Below are 10,693 nucleotides of genomic sequence, written 5' to 3'. Positions count from 1 at the left end.
ATCTGATTTCAGTTGTATCAGTCTTTGCATATGATCATATTTACAACCGTATAAAAACTTTTGAAAACGTGTAGTAAAACAGAAACTGAACAGATGTTAGCAACTTCGTTCTAGTTTGAAGACTGGAGAAAGATTACAAACCTGAAATATGTGGCTATCACTTATTTCAATATAATACAGAACCATGCAAATGATTAACAAATATATACGATTCAAGTCTAAATGCAGTACTAGTCCTATTAGCAGTACTTAAAATCACTCAAATAACCCTGACAACAAAAATATCAATTCTGAAGGATCCAATCCTAGAAAAACAGTCAAATTCATGCATATACCAAAACATAGGACCAACAAATCATTCTGCAATCAAATTTAAAAAAAAATTGTAAACTGAGCTGACCACAAAACTCAATTAGGCAGTGCCTGTTTTTTTCATTTTTTTCTTCTTCAGAGGACACAGAATTATAAACTTTGCCCATCTTACCATCCAAAAGGGGCACAAGATAGAGCCAAGACAGACTTATATGAACCATCTTCTTGTGTCCGAGCTTCTTATTTGAGTTGCTTTACAACCTTTTGTGATTACCTGCAACACAGAATCAACATTCAATGCGGTATTCACATTAACATGCAAGTCATCCTAACAAGAGAACATCACTAGTTTAGATAACCTTCCTTGATATAAAAATCTTCCAAACTACTAAGCTATACAAATCCTAGTCAACTACTAAGCTATACAAATCACAAATGTATCATCAAGCTTCAAGTATCAATGAAGGGAAATTCGCAACATCACTTCACAAGTACTAATATGAAATTGAACACCAATTCCTATAACAAGAAGGAATCCCCCATAGACATTGAAGATAAGTTTACTAACATTGCTAAAAAAAGAATCAACTTTAAGTGAAAAACTTAAAAGAGGGGAAAACAGGGACCTTTGAGATCGATAAAAACAGTTGTGTTGCTGTCACCATAGAGGTCTGGGCTAACCTATTGTTATGCACCAACAAGTATCAAGATTTATAATTGAACCTTCAAAAAGAAAAAATAAGGATTCAATCATTTCTGGCCTTAAGGATTAAAGTGAATAAAAAATAATATATGCCAACCAGCTTCAATGTTGTTCAGATCTTCACCAAAAGACCCTCCTAATATCCAAAGCTGAGAGAAGTTGAACTCATTAGGTTATTGACTCTTTCCAGCTACTTTGTTTTCTTAAAATGAGCCTTCTGGGTGGTAGTTAGGCCTCATCTAGTAAACTAAACATATCCAAAACACTTTAGAAAGAAATGTGATAATCTTTCAAAGTCATGTGATAATCTTTCAAAGTCCGTCTATGTTTCATACAATATATGCTTAAACCAGAGTGTCATAAAAGGATGACATTGACAACACTGCAAATCCTATTAAACTTCTGCATAGAAGAAATAGGTAACTGTACTATGAATATGACACACACACTCACACACACACCCACCTATGACCAGGCAAATAAGTCTCTATTATATTATAATGGCCACCAGCCTTGGTCCCGGGACATAAGAGATCACAATTCATTCACTCCTTGGCTTTTACATATTCATCTTAAGCTTTTTGTATACTCTAAAGCAAACTCTAATCTTGTTAATGCAACACATTTGTAATTTGATTATCAAATTGAAAATCATTGTTCAATTTATTTTGAAACCTATAGATTCATCAAAAGACCATCATTCATTGATAAATTCAAACAAGCAGCCGAACAAAGTTTCACGTGGTCATGAATGTGCAACCACTCAGGTTTGTGTTATTGCTTAACGTCCCTCCCATGAAAAACAAAAGGTGGTTTAGCTCTAATATCTAAAAGAGACAAGACACAAAAGGACAAGGTATCTATAACATACCTCATATGTCATGTTATCAGGATCGATGTTCTTTTCCCATTCCACCTGCAAACATACAGAAAGCAATAGTTTGAATTTTCTTAGTTACTAATGGAATACAGAGAAAGGTGTTTTCCACTGAAAGGTCCCATTCCACCTTCAATATCAAAAACTTACCCACTTCCGTAGTTACTACTACTGAAAAACTTAGAAAGGCCATTTAGGAAATAAAAGAGGTAGTGGAAAAGAGAATAGGCACCTCCACTGAAAGAGAAGCCATCACCCACTTGATAATCAGCATCTATGTGATAATCCTGCCACAAAAATATGGTAACAAATCAATCAGATGTACAATCACATATCTTAAGGACCCCAAACGCTTGACTACCTCCAAAGAACTAAACAGATGGACCATTCAAAAACCCTAACCTATGAAATCCTAATCTCTAAAACACTTAAAACAAAAAACAATAGAAAATTCTCACAATACAACTCCACCATGTAAAAATCAAACCAAACCGAAAGCGAAAGGGAAGGAACTCACCGGCTTGGAGTCGAGTTTGATAGACAGCCCGAGAGCACCTTCGGCGAACTGAAGTTGCTGAATCTTAGACTGCAAGCTTGATCTTATAGTAGTCATATCTCTACTGCAGCTTTCTCTATTGCAAAAACTACTTCAACACCTAAAACCCAAAAAAATACAACAAATTAAACCAAAAACTGAACCACACAGATAGAGATAGAAAAGTGGTGATGAGATAAAACCCCGAAATCCCTAAAAACCACCCAAGTTTGAAGCTTTTGATTGAAAAATTAGATCAGGTAAATACAAACAGCGATAGATACAGAGAAAGATAGACAAAGAAAGAGCGGCCGAAGTACCTGAGAGAGGATGGAGAGAGAGGCAATGGATGCATACACATCTGGCGGTGGAAGCCTTGAAGGGCCGCCCAGAGCAGGAGAGAGGGATTTGGAGAAGAGAGAGAAACCCCAATTGAATTTGGGAGAGACATATTCACTCACCTAATGACCGGATTATTGGCTTTGCCCTTTACATCATTGGGATGGCATCGAGCGAGGATGAAGAGAAGAAGAGGAAACGAGATGAGATGGAGAGTCTGGACAGATCTGGGTTTGGCCCGAGTTTTTATCTTATCGAAAAAGAAGTAAATTCTGGCGACGGAAAGATATTGCCGTAGCAATTGAAGGCATATTTATGCGACGGCATGGCGTTCCATCGCAAATAATTTTTCTCTTTGCGACGCCGTATTTGCCGTAGCGAATTTTTGATCAATGGCGACGACATTCTGACGCCGACGCTAATTGGTGAAGCCAAATGAATTCTTTGTTGTAGTGTGTTGCTGGGGTCTATGTGCCTCTTTTTGCTGGGGTACCTCTTGTATTTGGATGTACCATTTGGACCATCTAATACATATCTTTCATTGACCAAAAAAAAAAAGTTGCACTACCCAGATAAAATTCTAAGATGGGAGATAAACATCAGAAGTATTGAAAATAGAGAGAAAGAGAGACTCCGAGAAATACCTCCTACAATCTCTCCGCCTTTAACGGGTACAAACACAATCATAACTGCTTTTGGTTAAGTAATTCTAATTCTAATTACAAACAGAATTGAACTTGGGCTGCAGGAGCCATAACGAACTTGCATTAGCCGGCTATGAACGATGGATTAATGGTACCCACGATTCGCGATTAACTAGTAAAGATGATAAACAAAACCAAAACCATTGATATTGTTTTCAATTTTTGGGATGCTGCCAACAATGATCTACAGAAGCTTTTGCTTAATTAATACAAAAATAAATATAAGAAACTACGTAAGTAAAGCTTTTGCTTAATTTTTGGTTCTCATATGTACAAATTACCCAGCAATGACATCATTCCAGAACTAACAAGAAACAAGAATTGTACGACATCACTTCACTTGAAGCTTTCGAAGGGTTAGCGACCTTGGGCTCCCAGACCGGATCGAAGGTAGGGTAGCCAGCTTTCTTGGAGGCCTCGAATCTCCTCCCATGTGGTGGGCCGGGGAGGAGATTCGAGGCCTCCAAGAAAGCTGGCTACCCTACCTTCGATCCGGTCTGGGAGCCCAAGGTCGCTAACCCTTCGAAAGCTTCAAGTGAAGTGATGTCATTACCACTGGTGGCCGGGGAGGAGATTTTTCCGATTTTTCCAAATGTGTCATTAAACTTGAAGAACATATTCCTCTGGTTAAAATCTTCACAATACAGAAAAAGTTTTTTTTTTTTTTTTCAAGTTGTAAAACATACAAAGAATCAGAGAAATAATATTTCTACATTCCATCTTTGTTTTTCTAAGAAACTCATTTATATAGTAATATCAAAAACTATTTATACATATTACATATGAAACTTGAACACTATATCATTTATATTTGGTTTTGCTGTTTTCACATACAAGTTGCTTTGAATTTCACCTCTTCTCATTGGTGAAGAAGTTTCTCCAGTAGGATTTCTTCATGCTTGAGGCTCTCTTTGATTTCATTTTCAATGTGTAGCACATTGTCTACCTAAACACTTTTATCCTTGACTTTTTGGTTAGCAACTTGTTGTACATAGTTTAGGATATATATATATATATATATATATATATATATATGCTCCACAATGAAACTACAAAAATGGTAAAGAAATATGGTCTTTGCTTGCCTTCAGTTATTACCTACTTTCGAATACTAGTTCTCGTCATGGTGAAAAAATCTCTCCACCATGGTTTTTCTCATGTTCTTCAATCGGTACATCCTCTTTGTCTATTGCAGCAGCCTTCGTCTTTGCCATTTGCGATTAATTTGTGTATATGACAAATGCAAATATATGATTATTGACGCTCAATAGTATACTGACCCTCAGTATTATACTAACCTCAATTTGATTAAAAAAACATTATAGCATAAGAATGCAAAAGACCTAACCAAAAGATATTCATAGTTGCAGCAAATCAATGATCAGAATTTCAAGCAGAAAATAAAGACTAATAACAATAATAAGATCAAATATCCACAAAGCCTATAGGTAGACATAATTGCAATGACCTTCCTATAAAGTAGACATAAAAATGAGGTTGCAATACAAATAAAATCAACTAAAGCTACTGACCTTAGAAATAAACATAAAAATGAGCTTGCAATAAACATAGGGTTAGTGAAATCATGAAGCTAAGGCTACTGACCCTTAGAAACTGAAGCTCATACAATTCATTTTGTACTATTGTTGGTCACAGAACTCCTCATTTTCCATCAGAACAAAGAAATCTCAGAAAGTGAAGGTACTGACCCTTAGAAACTAAAGCTAATGATCTTTAGAGGGTCATAGATTGCACATATTACAGAAATTTAATACTATTGACGCTCAATAATCATAGATTGCACATATTGCAGCATTTTCATGCTACAGACTGACAATAAGCTCAGACAATTCATTTTGTACTTTTATCAGCTACATAACATCAATTTTCACCGCCTAACTACACATAAAAATGAGGTTGCAATACACATAGGTTTTCTAACACTCAATAGTCTAAATGTTAATTTCTTAATTTGTTAAAGTTCTCAACCCAATAGGATAATCAAAATTTGTCAACCAAAATCATTTACCTGAGGGAGAGACTGTGACAACACGAGGCTGAAGGTACTGACTCTCAAAATTTCTCAACTAAAGCTACTAAGCATAATCAAATTTCATAGTGTTGAATGCATAGCACAAAAATCAGACTATAGCTATTGACTTTCAGTAACTACAAATTTCTCTACTGACCTTCAAGACTATAGCTACTGACCCGCCGATGTCGTGCCCTATCTTCGCTGCCGAGGTCGTGCGCTTGCTTCTCTGTCGGGGTTGCGCCCTTACATCGCCGCGGGGTCGCGCCCTTTCTTCGCCGTCCGGGTCGTACCCTTGCTTCTCCGCCGGATCTCACGCTTGCTTCTCCATCGCCGAGGTCAAGAGTGCGCTTGTTTCGTCGTTGGGGTCGCGCGCTTGCTTTGCCGTCGAGTCGGGTCCTTGCTTTGCAGCTAGGTCGCTCCCTTGCTTCACCGCCTAGCTTCTCTGGAGCCCTAGACGTCGATTTAGAGAGGATTTTGATTTTCAGTTAGCTTTTGGAATAGCTTTGATTTGGGAGAAATGGTTTATATTAGTCAATGACATGTTTCACAATTTTCTTAATATTCAAGTGTTTTATTTTTATTTTTAACTTTGTCAATATGAACTCAAAGGCTTCATAGACCCAAGATTAACCCCTTCGGTGCATGTGAAATGCTCCAACTGTGCATTACAGCACAGTGCTTGACTACTTTGACAGCTTCGGGATTCAAACCTGGGTTAGAGAGCACACCCGATTAGGCAAGAACCACTAAGCCACTTGCAGTGATTTGAGTGTTCCTTCTTTACAATGGGCTAATGGTTCTTGTTCGCACGGGCTCCATGTTTTGAAATCTACTATTGGTAATTAATAGTGTCATTTTGTAGTTATTGGTCATTAACTCAACTTGTAATGGATAAGATACCCATAACTCAAGTCCACATGGGGACTTCGAAATTTCCATACAATTAGTATCAGAAAGCAAGATGTTAATCCGTTACCTGAAAGCAAGATAATATTTTGAAATCCGAGATACATGGTACATTTTCCACCTCGAAGAGCAAAAAGTTATTCAAACCATTCCCTCAGTAACCGCAATTACCAAGAAATAACCGACTCCTGAACATGTGCTATTAACATAGAAAATTCATAACAAGATTAAATAAGAGGGAGCATGTAATTTAAACAATGTGGTTCCACGTTAGAACCAGAAGACTACCCTTCGATGTAATTGAACTTAGCCCGCACAAATAAGAACCACAAGGCTAAACAGAGACACCAATCCCTCCAACTGCAATACTTCCATGTATAATGAGGGTAAACAAACTGAAAATCCTAAATTTGATTATTATGAGGAGGTTCAATGTCCTCCATGTCTTCTCTTCCATCAAAAGTCAAACTGCTAACAGATCCTCAACTTATTATGTGATGATAAAGTTCCAAAGTTTATTTCCTATTGAGCATTAGCCAGGATCTCCAGACACGTGGTACTTTCTTTCTCCGTTCTCGTCTCTTCCTCCTATAGGATGTTATCCTTAACAGGTAAAAAGATAAATCAAATCAGAACACAAGCAAAATGCCACTACCATCTTATTCTTGAGAAAATATAATTAGTGAGAAACAACAACTAGTGACAAATATACTAAAAAATAAATCCTGATGTACTAACGTAGTGAAATTGTGCATATTAATTTAAGATCATTAAATGTATCACCTTCGCATCGTTGGACTCCATCTATTTTCTTAGAAAGTTCAAAATCTTTGAAATCCCAGCAGAGATTGGAGATATAGAATCAACCCTGGCAAACATCCCAATTTGCTTCTGAGAAGAACCCGGTGGTAGAATAATATCCATAATCTTTGTTTTCAGTGCATACTCGTCCTCATCAGTCTTGAGTGTCTCAATATATTGAGTATAGTGGTCTCTCACCAGAGCCTTCACATCATCGGTGATTTCTGCATTTTTTGTACGAGTTTCAAGAAAAGCTAATAAATCGTCCCGTTTCTTATTCATCTCTGAGTATAGCTTATCCAGCTTCTCTGTCTTTGATTGTGACGGCCTTATTTTCTTCTCCACTTCTGTTCCCACACAAGGCCTTTCACTATCAAAAAACTTGTACTGTTCCTCATCTAGTTTGGCCAATTCGTCATCTACTTTGGACAATTCGTCCCCTAGCTGCCAAAACACACATCAAACCAGAGGCTTCAAAATTGGACGCTGAAGCATGTTTGCTATTCAGCATGAGAAATTACAGGTGGAAGTGACTATACTATCAATATGATCGTATATCAGCCTACATTTTTTTTGGGCTAATTATTGACCTAGATTTAAACTTTGGAAAACAAATTTCGAATTCCAAATCATAGTCAGCTCAACTGGTGACAGAAATGTACCTGCCACATACTGTTGTTCGTAGTGTTCAAGTTCTTGTAGAGTGTAATCTGTCTCTCATAATTTTCAGATCCTACACACAGAAACACTTCTTGTTCTTTACTAATCTTGTCTTCTAGTTTTTCTATACCCCGCATAAGAAGTTTCTTCTTGATCTTCCATCTCTTGTTCTCTGTCAGGAGCCGCTCCCTTTCAAGTCGGCATTGAGAAAGCTGACACAGCACTAGTTAGAATGCAATGCAGAATATCTAGTAATAGAGAAGACATTGGTAATAGTGCAAACCTTCTCTTTGAGCTTCAAAACCTCTTCGCCCATGGTGCCTGCCTCACTTGACTCCTCCGCCGCCGCCGACATCCTTCCCCTATTTCCAACAAAACCTTAACTAAAACTTGATCAAAATACCAAGTTGAACAGAAGTTCTGTCAAGCATGTTTTGTCATCAACATCAAATATTGGAATCCAGGTTGAGCCTTTGAACCATGCCTATAACATTTGAGATAATTTAAGTATAGTCACATAAACAAATATAGAAAACAAACATTATATAATAAAATTTAAGTATAATCACAGAAACATTTATAGAAAAGAAACTATATTGTGGCTTCAGAAACATAATCGGATGCTCAGCTGCTCAAGTAAATTAAAGGAGCTAGCTCAGTCTTCAGCCTCCTAAGGCCTAAGCTAGCTATAGCTTTTGCCATTCACTTTGTGTTCCAGTTCATAGTGCCAATCACAATTAAATAAACAGAAAGAACTCAAAAAGTTCCAACCCATTGTCGCGACTGGCGACCTACTGACCTTGACAGTTCCATGACTTCCGTCAATTAAACCCACATCACAAACCAGTTTATTTCATTCATTATAGATAAGAAGGAACTAAATGAAGCAGTAAGAACACAATAAATTACAGAACAAGGAGAGTGAGAGGAGTATCATACTGATACCAGATTACCAGAGCAAGAAATTTGACCGCAATTGAATTTGACCACGAAATCTTCAATCCACTGCTAAACTGATCTCTGGGAGAAGTGGAGTAAAGGACGCATTCGGCGAAACAGGTCGTAGTCTCGTAGACTTGGGATTCCAGACTTCCAGTTCGGGAGTCTATGAAATTGATGTCCGAATTTCAGAATTACGTTGTATTGAATTCCCAATTGGGAACGAAAACCCTAGCCTGAACTCGAACTGATTTCTGCCCCCGACGTGAATCGGAATTCCCAAATTCCGGCTAATCGGACCTTCAAGTCCCAAGTCCGTTAACTTGGCACTCTCTCTCTCTCTCGATCTCTCGATTATCTCTCTACCCACTTTCGTTTATGTGCTAAACGGCCGATCGCTCGCGTCCTTTCCTGCACGTATTTATTGGAGAATTCCCATTTACCTACAAATAGAACTAGGCCCATAGAGGGCGACTAAGACATATTGCAGTATAGTTGGGCCCAAAACTGGAAACCCAACATAATAACTGACGAAGAAACAAATGGATCCTCACGATGATGGATCGGCAACCAAAACTGATCCAGAGATATTTTCTAATTGCAGATTCGGTTCTCCATCCTATTTAGGTTCTCTATTCTAAATACGGGCCTCGACTCAATGTCCAAATATTATCTAAAAAAAGTTCACTCACCCCACTTGTAACATCAAATTTAGGATCTAAAAGTTTTTACTTATAAATTGCCATTGTTGACCTCTAACCCAACCGGCACTTCAGTTTTTCATTCAGATTCAAATTCTTTGACTTTTAGTCATTATGTTTTTCTTTTGAAATTCATATTCGCCTCTTTTGTTAGAGTAGAGCCGGAGACAACTTCTGGCCACCATTCAATGCCTCATGATTGAACAGGTTCTCCCCTCATTGGTTCTTAAGATTTACTGAAAGTACAAAAGGTGTTGAGCCTTTCTTGCCTCACAAGAAGGGAGCAGTCTTCTCCGTGCTTTGGATCTTCTCTTTTTGAGTTGAAGTCCTACAAAAGAGTAAGGCCCTTGACCCTGCGCGACTTTTCTACCAACCATCGTTGCTTCCTGATTAATTTTCTCTTGTCTAGTTTTAGTTACTTTCATTAGCTTACCTACTCAAGTGAGTTAGGGCATCAACCCTTTTTGTGGTTTATTCTAGTGTTTTGCCTCTTTACCTCCTATTTGTTAAATGTAAGTATTTGGGTGATTTCCATTCAACACACAAATCTCCCAAGGCAACTAGGAGAGCTAAGGTTCGACAAATAAATCAAGCACTTCAACAAGCTGGTTTGCGAGGTCATCCACACCAGGAAGAGGAACATCTGAAGATATCACATCAGCAGCCCACTCATGTCCAGCAATAAGCAAACACATCTTCTCCAAATTGTGTGACAACCCACCATCACTTTCAATTTCAAACACTTTGGCAAGTGAAATTTTCATTAATGTCAATGTAGTAATCTGTTTCTCTTGGAATGAAGAAGCTAGCTTTGCACAACAACTCAATAAATTAGCATAAGAGAATGGCGTAGGAAACATCTCATATTGCCTCATCTTCTCAAAGTAAGTGAAAGCTTCCTTCTCTTGAAAATTGAGAGACAGACCACACTTTGAATACATGTCAATAAGTGCACTTGCAACATATATATCTGTATCAAAGGCAGCCTTGCGTGAGCTAAGCTGAATACACACTGCAACAACAGAGTTGATCAGTGCAAATGCCACAGCAGTAGCTTCATTTTCGTCATTTGTAACTTGCCAAGTATGTAGTAGTGCGCATAGATGAACACTAACATGAGAAGTAGCAGAGGTTCTCAAGGCTTCCCTATTGGGACCCTGCAGTATATGGCTTGATTTCAC

At 37.9% G+C, this 10,693-nt stretch overlaps 1 protein-coding gene and 1 long non-coding RNA gene across 2 annotated transcripts; both read right to left on the bottom strand.

Annotated features, from left to right (window-relative positions):
- Window positions 1–536: 536 nt before the first annotated feature.
- Window positions 537–2,180, bottom strand: LOC121052626. Its single transcript, XR_005809646.1, has 4 exons — window positions 2,125–2,180; window positions 1,887–1,931; window positions 939–1,035; window positions 537–586 (listed from the first exon to the last, which is right to left on the bottom strand). It is a non-coding gene; the product is annotated as an uncharacterized LOC121052626 (long non-coding RNA).
- A 4,289-nt stretch (window positions 2,181–6,469) lies between these two features.
- On the bottom strand, window positions 6,470–8,997 carry LOC112200901. The gene is made up of 5 exons (XM_024341913.2): window positions 8,818–8,997; window positions 8,156–8,234; window positions 7,875–8,084; window positions 7,195–7,656; window positions 6,470–7,014 (listed from the first exon to the last, which is right to left on the bottom strand). Exons 2-4 carry the CDS (start codon window positions 8,225–8,227, stop codon window positions 7,216–7,218), a joined length of 723 nt encoding a protein of 240 aa, XP_024197681.1. The 5' UTR covers window positions 8,228–8,234; window positions 8,818–8,997; the 3' UTR covers window positions 6,470–7,014; window positions 7,195–7,215.
- Window positions 8,998–10,693: the final 1,696 nt, after the last annotated feature.

This window comes from Rosa chinensis, chromosome 4 (assembly GCF_002994745.2).
Source record: "Rosa chinensis cultivar Old Blush chromosome 4, RchiOBHm-V2, whole genome shotgun sequence".
Lineage (NCBI taxonomy): Eukaryota > Viridiplantae > Streptophyta > Magnoliopsida > Rosales > Rosaceae > Rosa > Rosa chinensis.
Note: the sequence above shows the minus strand (reverse complement) of the source record. Positions and strands in the feature narration are given on the sequence as shown.